This window comes from Natrix helvetica, assembly GCF_964273705.1.
Source record: "Natrix helvetica genome assembly, chromosome: 4".
Taxonomy (NCBI): Eukaryota; Metazoa; Chordata; class Lepidosauria; order Squamata; family Natricidae; genus Natrix; species Natrix helvetica.
Genome location: NC_138550.1, coordinates 58,223,778 through 58,246,250, shown reverse-complemented (window position 1 = coordinate 58,246,250; position 22,473 = coordinate 58,223,778). Strand labels below are relative to the sequence as shown.

At 37.3% G+C, this 22,473-nt stretch overlaps 1 protein-coding gene across 2 annotated transcripts in view; it reads left to right on the top strand.

The window, feature by feature from the left end:
• LOC309391166 (cystathionine beta-synthase-like) overlaps positions 1 to 21,134 on the top strand; it is a 39,759-nt gene extending 18,625 nt beyond the window's left edge. For both annotated transcript variants that reach the window (XM_081951334.1, XM_081951335.1), the window contains exons 7-16: positions 3,011 to 3,080; positions 6,542 to 6,633; positions 8,466 to 8,591; positions 9,611 to 9,695; positions 11,213 to 11,318; positions 13,071 to 13,148; positions 14,277 to 14,411; positions 15,769 to 15,877; positions 16,763 to 16,847; positions 19,308 to 21,134. In XM_081951334.1, coding sequence (XP_081807460.1) covers positions 3,011 to 3,080; positions 6,542 to 6,633; positions 8,466 to 8,591; positions 9,611 to 9,695; positions 11,213 to 11,318; positions 13,071 to 13,148; positions 14,277 to 14,411; positions 15,769 to 15,877; positions 16,763 to 16,847; positions 19,308 to 19,417 — 996 coding nt within the window. In that variant the 3' untranslated portion in view covers positions 19,418 to 21,134. The remainder of the gene's footprint in view (positions 1 to 3,010; positions 3,081 to 6,541; positions 6,634 to 8,465; positions 8,592 to 9,610; positions 9,696 to 11,212; positions 11,319 to 13,070; positions 13,149 to 14,276; positions 14,412 to 15,768; positions 15,878 to 16,762; positions 16,848 to 19,307) is intronic.
• Positions 21,135 to 22,473: the final 1,339 nt, after the last annotated feature.

Below are 22,473 nucleotides of genomic sequence, written 5' to 3'. Positions count from 1 at the left end.
AGTTGGGGGGGGGGCTTTCTTGTACGCCTTCGGAAAGCCCTCCCTCTCCCCCATTGCCCGAACGTGTGTGAATGAAGGAGGCTGCAGGACAGGCTCATTTGCCTCAGCTAGGCTATCTTGTTTCATTCTCCATCTGCCTCACGAAGCCTGTCCTGCAGCCTCCTTCATTCCTTCCTTCCCTCAGCGCCCACCAAAGCGTTCCCAAAGTGTTCTCATATCCCAGATTAGGAGATCCCACATGATTGCAGACAGAATGAAGAAGGAGAAGAGAAATAAATTCCCCCCTGCAGTCTCTTGGATGTAACTCTAAGCTATTGTCCATGTGACTGGCTTGATTGGCCAGTGGGATGAATGGATTCCAAAAGGAATCTGTTCATCCATTTAGACACTGAACAGATAAGATTTATCCCTAAGCAGACATAGTTTTCATAGGGTTAAAACAATCCCCTTAGTTGTATCAAGGGGACTTTTGACCATGGAGTTAATTAATCAGTTTTCTGTCCCAAGATGACATTGAAATTGCAGAGAAGCCTAGTGGAAATGAAGCCACTATGGCTGTTCTTTTCTACCTCCATCCCCAACTATGAGCGTATGACAAAATGAGCAAAACCAAATGGAAAAAGAAAGTTGCATTTCCCTTGATAAATCTACCTTAGACTGGGAAAACAGAAGGGTTATTAAGCACAGCAAATATCAGCATAGATAGCTGGGGAGATATATAAGACATGCTTTATTGCAGCTTACTATTCTCTACGTGATGATAAGATATGTGAGATATCACATTTTGGCAAAGCGTTCCCCCTGCTCAGCTGCCGTCGCTGTCGCCAACCCCCTCAGCGTGCCCTTCCGGCGCCCAGCCTCTGGCCTGAGTGGTAGCGAGCCATGGCGGTGGCAGCTACTGCTCCTGGGCTAGCCGTGGGTCATGCTGCTCAGTGGGCAGCGCTCTGACTCCCCCGCCACTGCTACGCAGCAGCACCTTTCGCCTGCAGAACCGAGGCGGGGAAGAAGATCATGAGACGTGGAGCCACAGACTCTTATTCCCAATTTCAGTGGTGAGCCTAAATATTATGTGCGTGAGTTTCACTGAAACCTGCCCTTTAAAAAAGTAATTTATTCATTTATTTAAAACTATTCATCTTTTTCATCACTTAAACAATACCAAAATATGTTTTTAGCTGGTAGGAATCAGGATTATTTATTCATTTTTATTTATACTCTGCCCTATCCCAGAATACTCAAGGTGGTTTCTAACAATCAAATGAAAATTAAATTAGCGTTAACACTACCATTTTAATGTTTAATTAAAAAGAAAAAAGTTCTAAAAATATTACAACTCAATTTAATATTCACTTTCAGTAAAATATAGAAAATATTTGTGTGTGTGTCTCTCTCTCTCTGTGTTTTTAGTTTCACAATGTGAGTTAAGGCCTTCCCTTCTGTTTGACCTCTTTGTTGCACTTTTTTTCCACTATAAGTGGAATATTTTCAAAAGATGGAAAACAGGATGCCCAGTTCTGAGGAGACTTGAGACTCTTTTCAAAAGAAGCTGTAAATCATTCAGTTGGCTCAATGTCTCCAGGAATATGAGAACTAGCAGGAGGTTATTTTTATTTGTCTACTTGGTATAACCAAATATATATTTAGATTGAGAATAGACATAATATACATTGCCACGAAGAATAAGATTACTATTTCCCTCCCACTATCCATAAATTAAAGCACATTATTTTATTAATATTATATCTACAGTATTTGGGTAGATAAATAGGTCATGAAAGGTTTGATTGCTATAAAAAATTAATTCTCACAGTTTTTTCCATTATGCTATCTATTATATTGTTACAAGTGTCTATCAACCATTGCATGTTTACAAGAATTTTGTAAAGAAGAGAGAGAAATTGCTCTGCAAATTCATATTTCAATTTTTAGTCCTTTACAAAACAGTTTCAACTGGCACAGAGCAGAACATATATGTGTAGAGTAGACCTAGGAGCATATAAGGGAACATGGAGGTAATCTAGTCCAACCCCTTCCCAAGGCAGGAGTCCTTCTCTTTGAGAGCTGTCAGTGGAAGACATGAGGGAAATGGTGTGTGTGTGAGAGAGAGAGAGAGGGGAGAAAGAAAGAATGAGAAAGAAAAAGTTGGAGAGAGAGATAAGAAAGAAGGAAGGAAGAGAAAGAAGATAAGTGGGGGAGAGAGATACAGGAAGGGAGGGGGGGAATTTATGATCACAATTGAGCCCAAAATTTTGGTTGCTAAGCAAGAGCGTTGTTAAGTGAGTTTCACCACATTCTCCACGCCCACCCACCCACATGGCCGGTAAACCATCCCACCTGGTCACATGGCCGGCAAGCCACTCCCACCCAATCACATGGCCGGCAAGCCACTCCCACAAAGGCCACACCTACAGAAGAGGTTCTAAAAGATTTTGAAACCCACCACTGCTTGGCACGTAAGGATCAGCAGAATATATAATATTTCTTCCAATATAATATAACAATGCAATTTCTCTGCATATAAAGGAAGAGAAGGACAGGGGAAAACAGGAAGGAAGGAAGGAAGGAAGGAAGGAAGGAAGGAAGGAAGGAAGGAAGGAAGGAAGGAAGGAAGGAAGGAAGGAAAATTGTGCTTGATGTTTTGAGTTTAGAATGGTTTTCTTTGTGATATTTAGTACATTAATGTTAAAAGGATTAGTTTATTTTCTGTTTTCTGGGGCACTGGTTTTCAATTTTTCCACCAGAAGATTAATATAAATAATAACTCTATAGCAAAACTAAAAACAGCATAGATATAAAATAATCCAAAGGAAATAAAACAGCAAGCCATTTAAAATTCACTCTAGGGGGAGGGGGATGTTGTCTATGTGTGTATATGTGTGAGTGGTATATCTTGCATCTGCATGATTTCTAAATTGCATCTGCACTGCTACTGAACTGTTCAACCTGTTTGTTGGTCCTACATTTTCTCCATTATATCTCTCTCTCTCTCTCTCTTTTTTTTTTTACACAGTACCGCAATGCCAGCAACCCCTTGTCTCATTATGACACAACAGCAGAGGAGATTCTTCAGCAGTGTGAAGGTACATTTTGTGTTTTACAAACGCCTGTCATGGAAATGGGAGCTTCTTAGGAAACGGAAGCTATTTTAGGAGAGATTGAATTATAAGAACACGGGAGCATTCAGCCTAACAGACTACTTTCTTTTGCAGGTAATTTGTAGGACTCATCCAGTGGCCAAGTTACCTTCACTCTTAAAACAAAGATGTAGAAAAAATTGCAAAAATCTTAGATCTGAACAATTGTTGAAATTCCTAGATAGTTTAAAACAGATTTTTAGAACCATAGATTTTCAAAGTAGAATATGTTCCGCAATCATAATTCCCCAAACCTACAAAATAGTTTTCTAAAGCCTATGCTGCAAATTATCTGTACTGTGTGTAATGTTTATTTGTGTATAAGTCAACACAAACCTCTTATCAAAACAGCTTCTTGCACACACATACACAATCCACAAATCAAAGTTTTACCATCCTCATTTCTCTGCTAAACGTTATGCGTTCACCATGAAGAGAGAGTTTTCTTAAACCTCACCTGGCCTTGTTGGGCAATAGTCAATCAAGTACCTGTATAGCTGTGCTTTAAACCTCAGCCTGAGTACTCCCATGGTACAGGTGACATTCTTCTGTAACTGGTAGAATTTATTTATGATCTTGTTTTGGGTCAAAAGGGAAGGCTAAGATTCCAATATTGGCATGGCCAATAGACTGGACTGGTTTTGTGGTTGGAGATGCCACATTCATGCTACAGCTTTGGGGCCAGACGATTTTCCGTTTTTGCCTCATTTATTTTTAAAATAGTATTTGTGTGCAGCAGGTTCAGTTGAAGCCTACTTAATGAGATAGTGGCAACAAATGTACACGCTAACCATGTATACAGAAGATGTATCTATGATACCCCTATTGCATGATCCAGACTGAAGAGAGGGCAGAATACCAAAGAGTGCTGTAGAACCTTTATAGCTAAACAAGAATTTGGATTTGGTTTAAATGAGATACTAAACCCCATACAAATAATAATATAGCTTGGTATGTTGTATGAAACACGAGCCTGAGTTTCCCATATGCAGTGGCCAAACATTACTAAAAATAGCGTGAGGACATGGTTGGGGAAGCCCATGCGTATTTTGAACTATGTGACTTTAGGGGTGGGGGGGAGAGACTGGAGGCTCAATGTATTTTGGAAAAAAATAATCCAGTTACAGCTGCTACTCATTTAGTGGGTTAGTGACTATTCACAAATCAACAATGATAAACAGTAATAAAAAACAAATTCCTGGCCAATGCCTGGATTTGCAAGCAAATTTCCTGTGTGTGATCACCAAATGAAGAGAATTCTGTTACTAACTGGAAACCAGTAGAGGGAGCACCTACATAATAAGTCTTTTTTTTTTGCTTCTGTTAGACAGAGCAGAAGATGCTTTGAAAATAAGTCAGAAGCACTTTGAACCTTACACAGGCCCAGAGACCTTTTTCAAGTTTCCGTGTGAACCCAAAGGGTGTTGCTGTTTTAAAACTTGTTTTAGTGTTATTGAATGGATTCTTTAAGCAACAGCATCTGTTTCTTTCTATCACCAAGCTTGAAAAATATTGGGCTCCTTTCATGACCAGCAGAAAGTGCTGCCTTCATGCAAGGCCCAAAGCATTACTCTTCCAAATAAGTTTTAAAGTGTGACCACCTCTAATGTAAAGCAATTCTTATCTTAGATTTTTTTAAGTGAACCGAACCCACATCTAGAATACTTACCTTAATTTTAGTACCTGAAGTATTGGGAAATTGTTTTAAACTTCATGTTGCAATTTAAATTAAATAAGGTGCGTGGAGATGTTTAATAAACGAAATAGAGACTCAAGTATCTTGGAGCAAATCCAAAATAAATTTTGTCGTGTCAGGGAAATGAAATAAATGCAGGCTTCTTTTGCAAAACAATTGCCCAAGAAGATGGATCTTTGCATCTTATGTTAGCAACTACAGGAACTTTCTAGTTGCAGCCTAAGAGTTTTGTAGCTAAAAGTGAAGAGTCTTATGGCATCTTAAAAGATAACCTAATATATTATTGCATATGCTTTTGTGGATCATTATTTCATGAGATGGAAAGGAATATTATACATCCCCAAGCTGTAGCTGTACAGGAGGAGAGAAGAAGCAGAAATCATGTAAGGAGAGGGTAGTGTTTTGAGTAAGCGAAATATTCATTCTTTTATTTACAAGCTGATTATAAAATGTGATACAATAAGAACTGACCGCTTTATCAATCAATGTTAGTGTACAAGTAGTCTTCAACTTACAACAGTTCATTTAGTGACTGTTCAAAGTTACAATGGCGCTGAAAAAAGTGACATGACCATTTTTCACCCTTAGGATTGTTGCAGTATCCTTATGATTATGTGATTGACATTCTGATGCTTGACAACTGACCCATATTTATGATGGTTGCAGCATTCCAGAGTCACGTGATCCCCTATTGCAACCTTCTGACTAGCAAACTCAATGGGGAAACCAGATTCACTTAGCAACTGTGTTGCAAATTTAAGAACTGCAATGATTCACTTAACAAATGTGGCGAGAAAAGTTGTACAATGGAACAAACTCACTTAACAAATTTCTCATTTAACAATACATTTCAGGCTCTATTGTGGTCGTAAGTTGAGGATTACCTGTAATTACTATACTTTATATAAGACATATTAAGTAAAGTATGAGCGGAAAAAGAAGTAGGTCAGAATATTCTTATACATAAAATATCTAAAATATGGAATGCTCATCAACATTGATAAGCTGATGAAGTATGAATTGTAGTAAAATGACAAATACGCAGCTACTTCTCTTCCAATGATAGCTTTCAAAATACATAATAGGAACATGAGACATCCGTTACTATATCCTCTTTTTCAGAGTCACTAATGTTAAGTAAGTAAGCTCCCCGTTAGGAGAGCGAGTGTGAAGAGAAGCTTAATGAGAGTGGTATGGAAGAACACGCACAAACACCGAATAGAATAAATATAGTAGCTTACTATGTGGAAATATAGAGGTATTCAGAGTTCAATTTACAGTCCAAATCATACACGGTTCAGTCATTCAGTTATCAATGTTCTCAGTTAAGGAATGATCCTTCGAACACAGTCCAGTATCAAATAATCAGTTTAGTACACAAAGCAGCTAACAGTAGCAAAAATACAGTAATTCATGATACAGTAACAAGCAGTAATTATTGATCAGCATCTAACAGAGAGCTAGTAGTCATTCTGGCTCCCTCTTATGGCTGCTTGAGGTAACAGCAACCAATCATATTACAGCAGTACTTAAAGAAACAATACTACCATCCTGGTTTATGTATTGCTAACCCAACTGTTAGCTTACATTCCTAACAACTAATGAAAAACCGTCTTGACTTAAATAAGAGCATGGTAAATGTTTCTTATAGCTTATCTAGATACAGCTTTTTAAAATATTGGTAAAATATTTATTTCTGCCTCTTCAATAGGTCAAGTAGACATGATTGTGGCTGGAGCTGGCACAGGAGGCACCATCACTGGTATTGCCCGAAAAATCAAGGAAAAGTGCCCTGATTGCACAGTAAGTCCCAAAGAAAAACACTGCTTAAGTTACTGATAGGGGTGTCTGTATGTAAACACATATACACATGCCCTTGTAGATTACCTTATAGGCACTGTTACAAACTCTGCAAATGGCAGATGATTCAAAAAAAGGTATTCCCTTCTCCATGCAAACTGTATAAGAGACAAATAAAATGTTTTATCCTGCAGATTGCAAAGGTAATTTACAGTCATTCCTTTGTGAATGAAATCATGTTTATTGAGATGGCTACTTTTTATAAACCTTGATTGCTCTTGAGTTCATTTGCTACATTTAGCCATGAGAATGTGTCTGCAGAGAATTTGAACTGCATGTATGCTCAGTCTATTCCTATAATGATTACACTTATTCTTCGAGCACCAAAAGAAATACTATGACATGTTACCACGTGGCAGAACCTAGTCGCTTTGCAATCATATTAAATGAGTGAACAGACATTCATGGTGTCTTACGTATGGTTTTTTGGTAATTTTTTTCCTTTGTCTTAATATTAGCTGCTGGCATAGCACTTATCCAATATGAAATTTCCCATTTATTGAGAACAGTATAGCTGGTTATGTTCACTTTTTGAAAAATAAAATCAATGCAGAGAATAGGGCCCGATTATTATGAAACAGAGTCTGGTGTTGCCCTATGCAATCCTTTGTTATATATAGTTGCTATTAAAACAATCCACTTCTGTTTGTTATTATACTAATGCTTTGGGAAATGAAGTTTTAGCTGCTAGTGTTATATTGATAAGAGTGGAGTGGCTTAACATATTTCTGCATAAACTACTGCTCTCACATTCCAGAGAAACATTTAGAAAGGAAAAAATGAATCGGAGTTCCATAAAGGGTGTTCGCCCTCCCCAGGATCCAGAGGCTTTATAGGAGCCTGGGGAGGGCGAAAACAGCCCCCCCCCGGACGCCCTCCGGAGGCGTCAGGGAAGCCTCCAGACGGTCCCTGAAGCCTTCGGAGCGCTCAAATCGATCCTCCGAGCAAACAGAAAGTGACTTCCGGTTTTCTCAGAGGATCGTTTTGAGCGCTCCGAAGGTGTCAGGGAAGCTCATGAAGCCTCTGGAGGGCCTCGGGGGGGGGGGAGGCTCTTTTCGCCCTCCCCAGGCTCCTATAAAGCCTCTGGAGCCTGGGGAGGGCGAAAAATGGCTTTAAAGAAGGGTGTGAACTCAGCTGGTCAGCACGCACTGGCCAGTTGACAGGGCAGCGCCTCGCATGCCCTGACATGGCTCCGCATGCCACCTGTGGCACGCGTGCCATAGGTTCGCCATCACTGGCCTAGGAAAACTTGATTAAAAAAAAAAAAATTCCAGAAAAAGTAAGGTGCTCCATCCCCACTGTACATCTATATTAAAATTCACTATCTCCCAAGATAATTTTCTGTTTTGGAAGCAAACATCCCAAGGAGTTGTACTTTCCTTATATATGCTTACATGAAATATCTGATTTGCTGAGGTAAATTTTGTGGGAATTCAAATTTGACGCAAGAAGAAAATTATTTTTTAGGACAATTATTTAAAAATTGTCCCGGATCATGGAATTATACAAATATCAAATTAATAATGGCAATTGATTTTCATTTATTTATGGTTCCAGACTGAAAAATGAAATACCTACACAATACTTAAATTTTGAGTGGAATTACCAAAAGTTGCATTATTCAGCTTAGGCATTTCCCAAGGCATAATTGCAGAGGCACCAGTGATGCAGTAATTTTGATTTAGTCATTTCTGTGACTTTATTTAATTTGTTTTTTAAAAAATATCTGTATATTTAACATCAAAATACTGTTTTAATAACAAATTGCTCTGCAGATTGTAAGTGTTGATCCTGAAGGATCTATCCTGGCGGAGCCTGAAAAGTTAAATGTAACTGACAAGACAACTTATGAAGTGGAAGGTATTGGATACGATTTCATACCCACAGTTCTGGATAGATCGGTAAGGAAGGTTTCATATATATATATATATTTCATTGCTGTGATTTTCAACCATGGCAACTTTGAGATGTATGGACTTCACTTCCCAGAATTCCACACCTCTTTAAATTGTCACAGTTGAGAAACACTGCTTTAGTGTGATTCTAATTGAAATCCCTATCGTTATTAAGTGCCGGACTAATCTTTTCTCCTTCTTATATGTCTGATTCAAACTTAGCCTTTAATCTTTGTGATATTCAAGTTTTATTTTGATTCCTGAGCTTTAACAGATCTGATCCTACTTTTGTCAATTTCTGAATTTTGAAAGATAAATTATTATTATTATTATTATTATTATTATTATTATTATTATTATTATTATTATTATTATTATTATTACAGGTATTTGCCAATATTTATAACAGGACTTATTCATAATAAAGCATGACAGGTGCTCTTTATTAAGAACAGTCTGCTTCCTTTATATAGTTTGTGTAGCTTGGTTAGACTTCCTGGAAGTGAATAGCACAGAAAAATTCAGAAAGGTATTGCAAGGTACTTAAATGGGAATATTTGAGGATTCATGAGGTGCTCTGTCGACATAAGGGGAAAACCCTAGACTACTGTATTTTAATTGTACTGTGATTTAATTGCATTATTGGATCCAGAGAAAGTTTTCTCCTGAAATTTGTGTCAGTGGACCTAAAAATCCACTGCTAAATCCATTCCTCCTTTCCATATTTTCTGGCATATCTAATACATTCTGGTCATCCCAAATGAGATTGAGGCAATAGCAACCAGCAGGTTTTCGACAGAATAGCTTGCTTTCTAGGGTTGTGCTTCATCACTGGAGGTTCTCAAAAATAGACTGGGCAACCCCTTGACCAGGATGGTATAAGATCTCCTGCCTTGAGCAGGGGTTGTACTAGAAGACCTCTGAGGTCCCTTTCAGCCCTATGATTCTAAGTTCTAGTACCAATGGATGACTTGTATGAAACAACAGGTCTAGAATAACGTTTTTGTATCCTTTCTTCCTTCTAGGTGGTAGACAAATGGTATAAGTGTAACGATGAGGAATCTTTTACCTTCTCACGCATGCTAATCAGAGAAGAAGGACTGCTATGTGGTAAGCATAGTATAATTTGTAGTCAAGACAATAATAGAATTGTGGCCATCTTTTTGCTCTTGATATCAGTTGCTGCATTTTACTTCCATACTAGACAGCCTTTATGAAAAATGCAAGCAGTGAATTTGGATCTCATGGATTTTACTGAAGTCTACTTCTGCAAATCATCCAATATGTGTCATATCGTTTAAAGCAGTTCTTATAAGCAGAGAGCTATAGAGTATGCAAAATGCAGCTTACACCATTAGATCTCTTGAATGAGGAGGATTTAGTCAAAAAATAATATTAGTGACTTCAGATATTAGAAGAAAGGTATCATCCCAGAATATAAGCTCTTCCAAGTGAAGCTGCCTTTTGCAGTTGATTGATGGTGATTTTGTCAGTGCTGTTGGTGTTTCAAGTGGAGCTCCAGATGTTTTGGGATGGCACCCAAGTCGGCTATTATTGCTACTACCTTTGCTTTCTTTTGCCACAGTCACTCTACTTCTATGTGTAGGTCTTTGTAGTTTGTAATTTTCTCCAGTTCCCTTCTATTCTGCTGTCTCCAGGTACTGCCACATGCCCTGTCCAGACTTTTTTCCCCCTCATCTGTATTTGTGACGTGTGAGGTGCTTTGTGGCAGGTGCTTGTCTGTTTGAATTCTAAAGTCCTAGACTATTTTCTATGACTATGTCTATTTTTTGGTCCCATCAGTTCATGCTTCCAGGCAAATGATATTTTTCTTACAAATGTTCCAATGCACCATTTTTGATAATTTACCATGCCATTGTTTACAGCAGGGGTGTCCAAACTTGGGAACTTTAAGACTTGTGGACTTCAACTCCCAGAATTCCCCAGCCAGCCTGGCTGGGGAATTCTGGGAGTTGAAGTCCACAAGTCTTAAAGTTCCCAAGTTTGGACACCCCTGGTTTACAGTCTGTGTGATTTTCTTGTAGCAGCTAACTAGATGTTCCAACTGTTTCTTCATCTTGTTTGCAGAGATGGCATTTGCCGTCTCTTGCTTATTATTATAACACAATAATGTGAAACCACAGCTGCCAGTTCTTTAGCTGGTATTGTCCTTCATTCACATCAAGGTCTTTCCAAGACCGAGGATGTTATAATACATTGGCATAGAATTTGTGTGGATCCAAGCGGTGTGGCCTTTTCAATTGACAAATGGAAATGCTGTCAATGCGCAGATTTCCTAAGTGCTATCCAAGATTTGCAGGAGAGGAATATAACTCTACTTCCTATTTGTAAGCACTTCAGAGGCATCTTCAGTGTGAGAGACAAAATGATGGCCTGGACATTATATTCCTATGTTATTGAATAATTCCTTCCAGTAAAAGAACATTTTTTGATTATGATAGAACTTTTGTAAGAGACTATTACAGTGCTTTAAACAAATTTTCAAAGTGTGCTTAAATTAGTAATTAAGAGGCTTTGGCCTCACACTCTCTTTCCTTTTACTTTCTTCTTCATACTGTGCATTCCAATATACTTGAATTTTGAGACTCTCCTGTGTCTTTTGACAGGTGGCAGCTCAGGTAGTGCCATGTCTGTTGCCGTCAAGGCAGCCCAAGAGCTAAAAGAAGGTCAGCGTTGTGTTGTCATCCTTCCTGACTCTGTCAGGAACTACATGTAGGTACCCTGCCTTTTATGTCTCTTTCTTCCCTCCACTGACTGAGATACGGCTGTCCAACGATCCAAAGTCAAAGAAGGGGGAAAGGTGATTTGTAACTCCTTAGATAGGCACATCTCACCTGTCTGCAACTCCTTAAAGTAGCTGTACCTTTTTCTGGGCTCATAGGCATAATTCTAGGAAAGCAGATTTGGTTGCAGGAGGTATGACGTGCAGGAATGTTATGCTCACGTATCCATGCTCCAGATCATCCTTTTGGTTTTGAATTCAAATTGTTTTACAGGGGAGCCCTACTCTAAGGGAAAGATTCTGCTCATTTTTTTTTTTTGAGATCTCTAAAACCTATTTTACTAGAATTTACAGCAGGGGTGTCCAAACTTGGGAACTTTAAGACTTGTGGACTTCAACTCCCAGAATTCCCCAGCCAGCCTGGCTGGGGAATTCTGGGAGTTGAAGTCCACAAGTCTTAAAGTTCCCAAGCTTGGACACCCCTGACTTACAGGTTCATTCATAACTTGGATGGGTTGGTTGGTTTTGGCCTAACACCTATAATCCACTGCTAAAAACACACAAATAGCGTATGTTTGAAATCTGTCTCTCTTACATGCTTTCTTAAAAGATACTTTATTTTACATACTGAAATAGCCTGCAGGTAGTCCTCCGCTTACGTTCACTAATTCAATGCCTGTGCAAAGTTATGCCAGAGCTTTGAAAATGGGCATACGGTATATAAGGTCATTGAAGTTCCAGTTGTTGCAGCACCGCTGCAGATTGCATGATTGTAATCTAGGTGCTTGGGTGCCCATCTGGCAATTATGACATTGCACAGAACAGTGGTCACATGCTTGCCATTTGTGACCATTTTCACACAAGCAAAGTCAAAAGGTAAACTGGTGGGGACAACCTACATTGGACTTCCCAAGCTGTCCCCAGCCTCCCTTGATTCACAGGTGGTCTGCACGGCACCTCCCAAACCTTCCAGCCTCTCCACCCCACCCCACCCCGCCATTGTACTCCCCCCCCCTCACTGCATGCTCTTACCTGGGATTCCCGTCCGATTATGATGACTGCTAGGATTGCTGTTACTAAGCGATGCAGTCATATGACTGCATTGCTTGGCAATGACAGTCCCAATCCCATTTGCTATCATAATCGAAGAACTACCTGTATTTACATTTAGAGTAAGGCCTTGAGGCAAGGACATTCATGAAGGGGAGTCAAACTTTTGAGATGGCAACTGACTGATTGACCAAAGTCCTGTTCCTTTTTTCCATGCATCACACTTTTAAAATTACTAGTTTTTGATTGCACAGTCACAGATACTATCTTGACTTTTTAACCCCCCACGTGAGAGCTGTGGGTTTGACATGGCAAGTGAGATCAGCTTATTGTGCATTCTAATGTGGCTGTTGCTTCTTCTCAACTACGGCAACAAGAGGTTGCTACTGCTCCATTCTACTTTTGCAGTCTAAAATCAAGCTTTTCAACATTTCAGCCTACCCTTCCCATTGATGCTTTTAGATGCTTTTGACTATCGGAGAGTAGTAGTAGTAAAGGAAACAGTCCTGTAAAAAGCTTTTTTGATCTATGAGAGAATCAACCAATAAAGCATTTCCGCTAGCTACATGTTTAAATATACTTTTATCCTTTTCTATGACATTGTATCTCACATTATCCTTATTGCTTGTATACATTTAAAGCAGATATCACCTAAATTGATGTTCATGACTTACTTTCTTGATGATTTTTAGGTCTAAGTTTTTAAGTGACAAATGGATGATCCAAAGAGGATTCATGAAAGAAGAGGATGATGATATTAAGAAGCCTTGGTGAGATAAGATCTATCATAGTTTAATGAAATGTGTCACGTTTCCCCAAGTTTTAAAGCTAATGGAACCATCTTGTTGCCTTTTTTCCTTCTTTTCTCCAAGTATATGGGTATACTTTAATTTTTCTTTTCTCTCAGCCTGGATCTGCGCATATCAGTTGAAGGCTACATTTCACGGACCTGAGAAAGTAGACTCTAAGTGTTAGTTTTAAAGCCAGAAGGAGCCTTTTTAAAATATTGATAGTTAATCCTTTCAAACAAGATGTAAAATCCAAGCTAATAATTGATTCATAGATTGAAAATACTGAATGGCTAGTACAGAGGTAGACATGTTTCCATTCCAGTTGCTAGAGAACATGAACAAGAAAGTGCTGTTGTTAAAGTTCTTGATTGTGAACTTCCCCATAGCATCTAAACGGCAACAGTGGGAATCAGAATGGGTCTTTGGTCTGAACCAGGGTTCAACTTATGTTTGGTGGATGCCAGGAAACATGCTTTTTCTGCCATGGTACCCACCTTGCGGTACATCCTTCCCTCCAACGTTAGATTAGCTCCATTCCTTTTGATATTCTGAAAGGCTGTCAAGTCCTGGTAATGTTATCAGGGCTGGAACTCTCAGGATGCTGGAGACTTGCTGAGATGGTTTCCATTGTTGAGTTGGCCATTTTTATTCCTCTTATTACCTACAGTTTTATCTGCAGCTTTTTGCATTGTTGTTTTATCTTATGGTTGTGTACCACCCGTAGCTACTTTTGCCTCCATAGCGAAGAACACATCTGAGAATGTAGGAAACTCTCTTTAAAAAGTATCATTTTTATTTCTCTCTATTTCTGTAATGTCATCAACAATAAGCTGTCTATACATATTATGCAACTTCCTTTTAGGCTCACTGTAGCACTGCTCTCGGTGATATGGTGATGGTATACACAAAATGCAAATAGAAAGGATATCTGAAACATACATTCAGTTTAAATGACCTTTCCTGGAAGCCAGTCAGGGATCAGCTGCTCCATTTACTCTCAAATACAATATTCTGCCATATATATAGTCCTTTAGGAAAGCTTAAGTATGCAAAAATTCAGTTTGTTCTTCAGTACCTGAACTATTATGATATTTGCTCATTTCCTAGGTGGTGGCATGTGAAAGTTCAGGAATTATGCCTGTCTGCCCCTCTAACTGTACTGCCAAGCGTTACCTGCGAAAAGACTATTGAAATACTCAAAGAGAAAGGATTTGACCAAGTGCCAGTTGTGGATGAATCTGGGTATGTATAGTCTTCAATATTTTCTTCCTTTGTTCCAGATTTACCCACTTTCTGAAGAGTACATTTCCTGTCTCTGTCCGTTGGGAAGTTACTTGTCTTTTCACAACATTGCACCTTTTCACAATATTCTAATTTTCTGAGGTTGTGGATTTGGGGTTTTTATGAGCTGTAAGCCATAATCATCACAATTATGACAGATCACAGCTTGAACAATCTTGCTTTGCATGTAATGAGTCTGATCTCATATATTACTTTCCCCTTTTAAGTTGCATTCCTGAAATAAATGAACTTTTGCACGATATTCTGATTTTTCGAGTTTCACCTGTAGATGTTGCTCCTTCGGCTCTCTGCTAATTGAACTTGCATTTAGTTAGCAGAACGTAAGTGCCCGATATGGGTAAAGGTTAGAGCCTTTTGCATAAATGAAATGGGCTAATCAGCTGAAACAACAGATTCTCCAACCCTATTTGTGTCAAGTCACAAGGACTGCATGATAGATTGGCACTTCCTTAAGTTTAAGGGGAAAGTGGAGGTAAGGTTGCTGCTTTTAAACTCTGCTTTTAAAGTTGTGACATGGTTTATTACCTTTTAAGAGAACTGTCATCACCTAAAAATGGCCCATAAAATGATTAACTGAGTTCTTATTGCATAGCCAGGTAAATACAAAGGCAGTGGGATGGCCAACCTGATCAGGACAAATTGTGATCTGAGCAGGTTTGTTCCCAAAGTTCACCCCAGTTTAATAAACAAGGTTTGTTTAGTAAGTCTCTCGTATAATCTGTGCTATTAGTAGCTCAGATGTAAAAGGTCCTATATTGTCTGACCCAGACAGTATAAATTGTAATGAATGGTAAACAATGAGGAAGATGTAACAAAAAAAGAAATATCATTATACTCTCACCTAGTCCGGCAGATCTATTTCAAATTATCAAAAGCTAACCTTCAAAGCTTTAAGGACCTATGCAAACACTAGTTAGTCATAAACTTTAATTTAAAATAAGAATGCCCAACCTTGTCAGCTTTAAGACTTGTGGACTTTAACTCCCAGAATTCCTCAAGCCACATTTGTTTGCTACAGTTTTATCCTGAAAAGATTCAAAATACATGCTTTTTGGAGGGCAGCAATTTAAGTGGAGCAGGTCAAGGTGGGGAAGGGTCAACCTCCAGGTAATTGGGAATTTCAAAATTCCCCTCTCCCCTCTGAAAATGGGGGTGGGTTGGTAAAAGAAAAGAACAGTGTAAGTTCAGTGTACTTGTCATCTGAATTAGTGGAAATGTTGATGTAAAGCTTTTTTAAGTGGAAAAAAAATGTTGATACAACTCATTCAGTGCTCTGCTTGGGGTATTCTTTTTTTAGACTGATTCTGGGGATGGTTACTCTCGGCAATATGCTCTCTTCAGTGCTTGCTGGTAAAGTACAGCCTTTGGATAAAGTCAACAAAGTAATCTACAAGCAGTTCAAAACGGTATTGTGCCTTCTATATATGTGTTTGTTTCTATTTCCTCCCCCACCTCCAAAGTATGTAGAAAGAGTTTCTGAAAATCTCACAGGTTAAGGACATCACACACACTTGCCTCAGTCAGAGCAAAATTCAAACAGGATATTTACATGCTTCAAGTACTGGGGACTAAAAAGAAGTTGTAGTGGTACCAGTGAACAGAGTGTTGAGTATTCATCTTCTAAAGCCAGATGAAAACAACATTTCAGTGACTGGAATACCTTTTCTGTACACTGAAAATACCTTTAGATTGAGGTTTTAAAATTATTAACAATACTATAGGATATATATAGAAGCAAAATGCATGTACATTTAAGGGGCAGAAACAGGATATAGCAGTCATTGTTTTTATTGTACTTAATAAATTGAAATTACATGAAATAAAACCAAAATCCTCCTTGTAAAAAATGTATCTTTGTACTTTTTAATGTGCAAATGTTAAGACCTTCCATGTATAGTCTCATCCTGCCTTCACTATGAAGCTACAATCTACACTGATGTAGATAGGTATTTTATTGCTGGAATGATAGCTGTTGATGCTATAAATCGTTATTGTGGAGGTCTGTGCAGTGTCTCTAGTGGGCACAATGCTTAAATCTGAAACCCACAGGACTGAGAGTATTAATTAGTGTATATCCTCAAGTTATTTTTTTTTTTCATTTTTCCTGATTTGCACAGAAAACCCACTTTATGAACATTCAGTACCTGTGAATTTTTAAACATAGCTCATGAACACGTTCTCTTTTTTTTAAGTCTTGTTGGAAAACTACTAGGTGGAATGAGGATCAGAGTTCTTATCTAAATGTGAATGGCATGTAATGTGTTTTAAAATCATGCAACTTTCTGTTACAGATTCATTTGCAAGACAACTTAGGAAAGCTGTCTCATATTTTGGAAATAGATCATTTTGCTCTGGTGATACATGAGCAGATTCAATGTGAGTATAAGCTTATTATTCAGTATTCAGTTTCTGCCTTTTTAACTAGCATGTTTAGGACTGTAAGTTACTGGTTTTCTAGTAAATTATAATGATTTAACATTTTCCATTAAATAGATTCAAATAAACCCATAGCCATGAAATAATGCTACTTCCAGCTTCTCCAATCCAGTGGGTTGAGCTTTTTTAAATCTTGGGTTGGACTGAAAAGAGTAGTCTATAAAATGTAACATCTATATTAATAGTGATACAACCAAAACTTTAACTGAAGGGTGTTTTTTTAACTTGAGCAGTGGTATTGATTCTGATGCTGCCCTCATTACAATCCTACGCCAGCCTGTCGTTTATTTTTAGAGAAAATGGATTGTGCACTGATTTTTACCTCATTCTTCCATAACAGTTATCATAATTTCTATGATTATCTATTTATATGTATGTTCTGGAGTATGAAAAACCTCTAAGCTCCCAATTTAAATCCTGGCATGAATCTGGATTTTTTTCCAGCTGCTTTCCATGATTAATACATAGCATCAGAAGTTAATGGGTGAGCAACTCAAGGCAAGGAAAATTAGGTTCTCTAACTGATTGTATATATAAAGAAACAACAGCATTGGAAGTAGTCTGCTCTTTCTTGAAACTAACCCATATAGTTACTAAGTGACTTTGTCTTCAAGGTCATTGTTAATGTATAACTATCTATTCAATACATTTTTCCTAAGGACTCATAACTGCACTTTACATTTAATTGATGTTTTTCAAATGTAAAGGCATATGCTGGAACTACATAAATAATTCCTTTGCTATTCATTGTTTCTGAAATTTCCTAGAAATGTTGCAGTGAAAATAACATAATTCTTAAGAATAGCTAATTTATTATCATTTAAACTTTATTGTAAAAGCTTGTATATACTGGTTAGTCCTTAAGATCTCAGACTATTCTCTCTTATGGCACTTTTTGCCACTGTTCATCCTTGATTTATTTATTAGTTTACTTTATTTTTATTATTTATTTATTTATATAATATAAAAACACTTTCACGCAGTTATCACTTGAGATTCAGAAACTCTCCATCTATCTCCATGTATTAACTATACTTTTGGCAGAGTTAGGCAGAAAGCCTACCTTTAAAATACATGTGAGCTGTGTATCTTTATGTGTGTGTAAGGAGCCATTGTCCTTGTTCATTTAACCTAGAGTTCCTAAAGGTTTTTGCCATCCAATGGAAGGACACAAGAATCTTTTCATTAGATAAAGGAAATCTTTTGAATCCAACTGTTAAATTTTGAAACTGCTTCAAATGTTCAGTCAGAAGGTCCAACTTTGTTAACAGGGTTGCAGTAATGTTTATATTTTTGAGGGAGGAGAATTGAAGTCTACAATAAATGAAGCAATATGAAAATTGGGCTTATGTCCTGCCATGTACGTGGGCAGAGCCAGTATTTTCTGCATTCCCTTTTCCAATGTTTCGTGTTAAATCTTGTCTTTTGCTATTGTTGTTTTTAAGAATCCTCTAAACTTATATTAAAATATTTCTGGGTCTTCCTCCTCAAAATAGCAGGAAACCAGAACCTGGGGTGGAGAGGGGAGGCTAAGTGGAAACGTATGCAGAAAATCAGAGGTCACATGTAGTCTTTAATCATAATTTGTCTAGCCTGATTTTACAGCGACAAAAAGTCACAAATATAAAATTGAAAGAATAGACAATATTACTCAATCTCAACAACTTTAAGACAGATGGCTCCCAGAATTTCCCAGTTGAAGTCCACAAAACTTTAAAGTTGCCCGGTACGAGAAACATTAGAATAAACAACTCACCACAGAAAATGCCCCATTTTAAATCCTAAGTTTTAGAGTTTTCTCACCCACTGTTAACAATATACTCTTTATTATTTTAAAGTGGCTTTTATCTTTCAAATTAAGGCTGTGGCTACCACAGAGTAAGCCAAAGCTGGCAATTCTACAGCCAAAAGAATGCTTTTCTGGATGGCAGGTTCTGCAGAGCCTTGCCCAGTTTATCCTCAGAAAGACCTTTATTGCACTTTGTGCAGAATATGGAACTGTAATCAATGCAAGGTCATTTTGTTTTGTTTTTTAAAGTGTATACGTTAAGCCAGTGGCATCACATAGATTTGCACTGAATGGAAGCGGACACTTATCAATAGCACAAATAGGCCCAAAGCCCAAACGCAGAACAAGGAAACGAGGCAATTGCTAAGTTGCTATCACCTTGGAGTACTTTTTTTGTTTCGTTTTTTGTACACGGGACGTTCTGACCAGGAGCTCTAGTAGATACTCAGCTAAGACATTAGAAAGGCATGTGGTTGGGGAAATGTAATGTTAGATAACGATGTGCATGTATAATTTATCTGTCTGTAAGATAGGAATTTTATGTTTTAAAGTGCTCATTAGAAACAGAGTTTCACAAAATCAGACTTACTGCATTCTCTTGTGTCTTCTAGATCACAGTGATGGTGAATCTAGTAAAAAGCAAATGGTGTTTGGTGTTGTTACGGCAATTGACTTGCTGAACTTTGTGACTGTTCAGGAACAGAAGAAAAACACAACTTAAGTTCAAGACACACATCAATAGGGCTCATTTCATTGGCTTTTCACATTAAAAAAAAGTCTCTCTCTTCTTCTCCTTCGCTTCTTTTGTTAGAAAAATCTAGGGAAAAAAATCCTTTTGGTCAAAATGAATGCCATCAGAGTCATTATAAACAATTGTTAGCTTTTAAAATGTTGTAATTTCTAGAATGTAGCAAACACACTGAAATATAAGGACATTGGGAAGTTTTAGGATTAATAGTTTCAGGAAAGAATTGCTTTGTTTGCACATACAAGTTTTATATTGTTGAAGGCACAGCTGAGCTGGAGGACTAAGGCCTGAATGATCAAGCCATCACAATAGGATGGCTATGTGATAGCTTCCCAAAGCCCACTGCTGGTCTTGCTTCCACATTATGGTGTGGTCTAGAAACTCTTCCATTTCTTACACGACACTGTTTTGCAACCTAGAATGCTATTAGATATCTTAATCTTTAATCCTATTAGAGCTTGACCAGTATCAAGCCTACTGGCTGTCTTCTAGTGCACAGAAGAAAACACAACTACTCCCTCACCTAATCTTAATAAAGGAATTGTCTTCAGATGTATCAAGGGGTTGAAATATAAACGTACATAAGCAATAGGAAAAGTGGTCTGAAAACAACATCTCTGCTCTATGGTTATTTTAACTTTATTTACAGATGCTTGTTTGTTTATCCAGATGTTTCTGCTGAATTCCATATCACACCCATTTTTCCAACGCTCAACTATAAGGTGACAAAACATCCCTTAGCCCTCCAGTTCACCGATTTCACTTTCTGAATGCTTAATAGCAATGTCCTTCCTTATTCTGGTTAAATTATGGGTGCACGGGGAAGTAAGAAATTGCTTTGCCAGTTAGTTTAAAAAAAATGAGAGAAAAAGCTCTTTAACTGGTACATGCAGTTTCCATTCCTCTATGCACATTGTTTGTAATCAAAGATAATTTTGTCTACTTGAAACACTACCAGCTCATAGCATGACCTATGGCAGCATCAGAAAATGCTGTATTTTCTCTACTGTTAAGTATTCTAATGTTCTATTAAATCTATGGTTGGCTAACTTGACTGCTAATATATTTGTTCCACAAAGACCAAATCAGAATATTTAATAACTCAAAATATGATTCTATCTGCACATTGTTTTAACTGTCCAGCATCTCGTTGGCCAAGTAATTGTTACCTCTGCTTTGTTCATGGGTATGCTATGTTATTTAAAATGATACTTGTTTAGCTGGTCATAATAGTCTTAATGGGGAATAACTGCAAACAAACCTAGCTATTTTCTGATTCTTTTGGTAGTTTCCTTTGATGCAGGATTTTCTTTTCTTTCCTTGTTTACTTTAACTTCTACTGGAAGTTTTAAAGAAGTGTGCTATTATTACTGTACTTTTTCCAGGCACAGCAGTACTTGTTTCATGCCCAAAAAAAATCTTGACACAAATCAAGGACCCAGTTATCTGTACAGAAGATTCCTGCATGTGTATGGAATTCAGATTATGATATAAAACCACTAAAAGGCTACTGTAATATAATAAATGAGGAATTACTATTTGGGCTCAAAAACATTGTTCAGTATTCAACATTCCAGTAATCATTTCTGGTTCTTTAGGAGAACTCTCTGTTTTTAAAGTTTGGATTCTATGTCATGTTTATTCCAAATTTACTACAAAGCATTAAATAAATGTCTTAATAAGCTGGTAATGCTGGTGTCTATTTAGTTTGTCTTAGAAATAATTCTGATGTGTTGGGGATGGGGGACATGTTTATGTGTGTGTTTGTATAAAAGTATGTATTAGTTAATAGCTATTAAATTGTTTTAAGGTAGATAGTGATATAAAAGACAAAAGAAAAAGCTAAAACTGCAAAAAGGGAAATGAAAGAAAAATAGGAAAAAATATAATCTTTACAGCAGCTTTATTTTGTTTAGAACGTAACTCTTCTTTCTATAATCCTGTCTACTCATAAAAACTATAAATAAGTTCATTTTTTCTAACAAAATTCATGAGGGGTTTTGGGTCAGTAATAAATACAGATATTATAGATATTGTTTTTTCTCTGATCAAAGAAGCCAAATTAGTCATTTCTGCAACATTTCATCATCATCTTCAATCATTCCTCCATTGTGGATAGTGTCAAATCTTTCCATTTTTGTATATATAACTATATTACTGCAGTTGTCATATACAAAAATGAAGTTCCATGACTTTTCCAGTTATTTGTCCATCAGTCATAAAGATAAACCTTTGGTCTTACTTGTTTCTAATCCTCTGAATCTGGTGTGTAAGTGAATAAAAAAATAGCTTCTTTACGTGTCAACAAAATGTAATAAATGTCCTCTGTTGTTCACATTTTCAGCATGAATTTGAAATGCTTTTATACATTCTGGACCATTTTTCTGGTGGTATATAGCACTGGTAAATCATTTTCTTCACAGATACTTTGCGATCATAACATAGTTATATGTTTATATAGAAATTCCAACAACTTCTGGGCAAAATTCAATCGGAATATTTGCTGTTCAAAAATAAAATAAAAATCATACCTTCCCATTTAAAATGAGATCTTTTTTTTTTTTTGCTTTAATCTTTTGTAGGTTTCAGAAATCCATCACGCAGTTTGTGTCCAAAATATCTGTCTCCCTTTCGCAGAGTTTATTTGGCTTTTATAAAGTTTTTACAAGCAAAGCACAGAGCAACAACACATTGCAATAATAGGTTCACTCCCCCAAATCTTCCCTAGAGAATCAAGAATGCTATTCAGGCCAAGGTTAACTCATGCCTTTGCTCTGGTGGATTAATGAGCTAATAGATAACGGCTGTGCATCACCTTTCCTTTATTCCTGCATTTGCTTCTGCTAATTAGGTGAGTTTGTAGGTTTCCAAGATAAACAGCCACTGAGATCATGGTAGTTTCTACGCATGTCTTTACGTAAGCCTTACCTCTCATTCCCACAATCTTTCAGTCAAAAAAAATCTTTTTTGCAAGGTACTAATAGGAATGTTTCTAAGAACAATTACATCTATTATCAATCTTCTCTTAA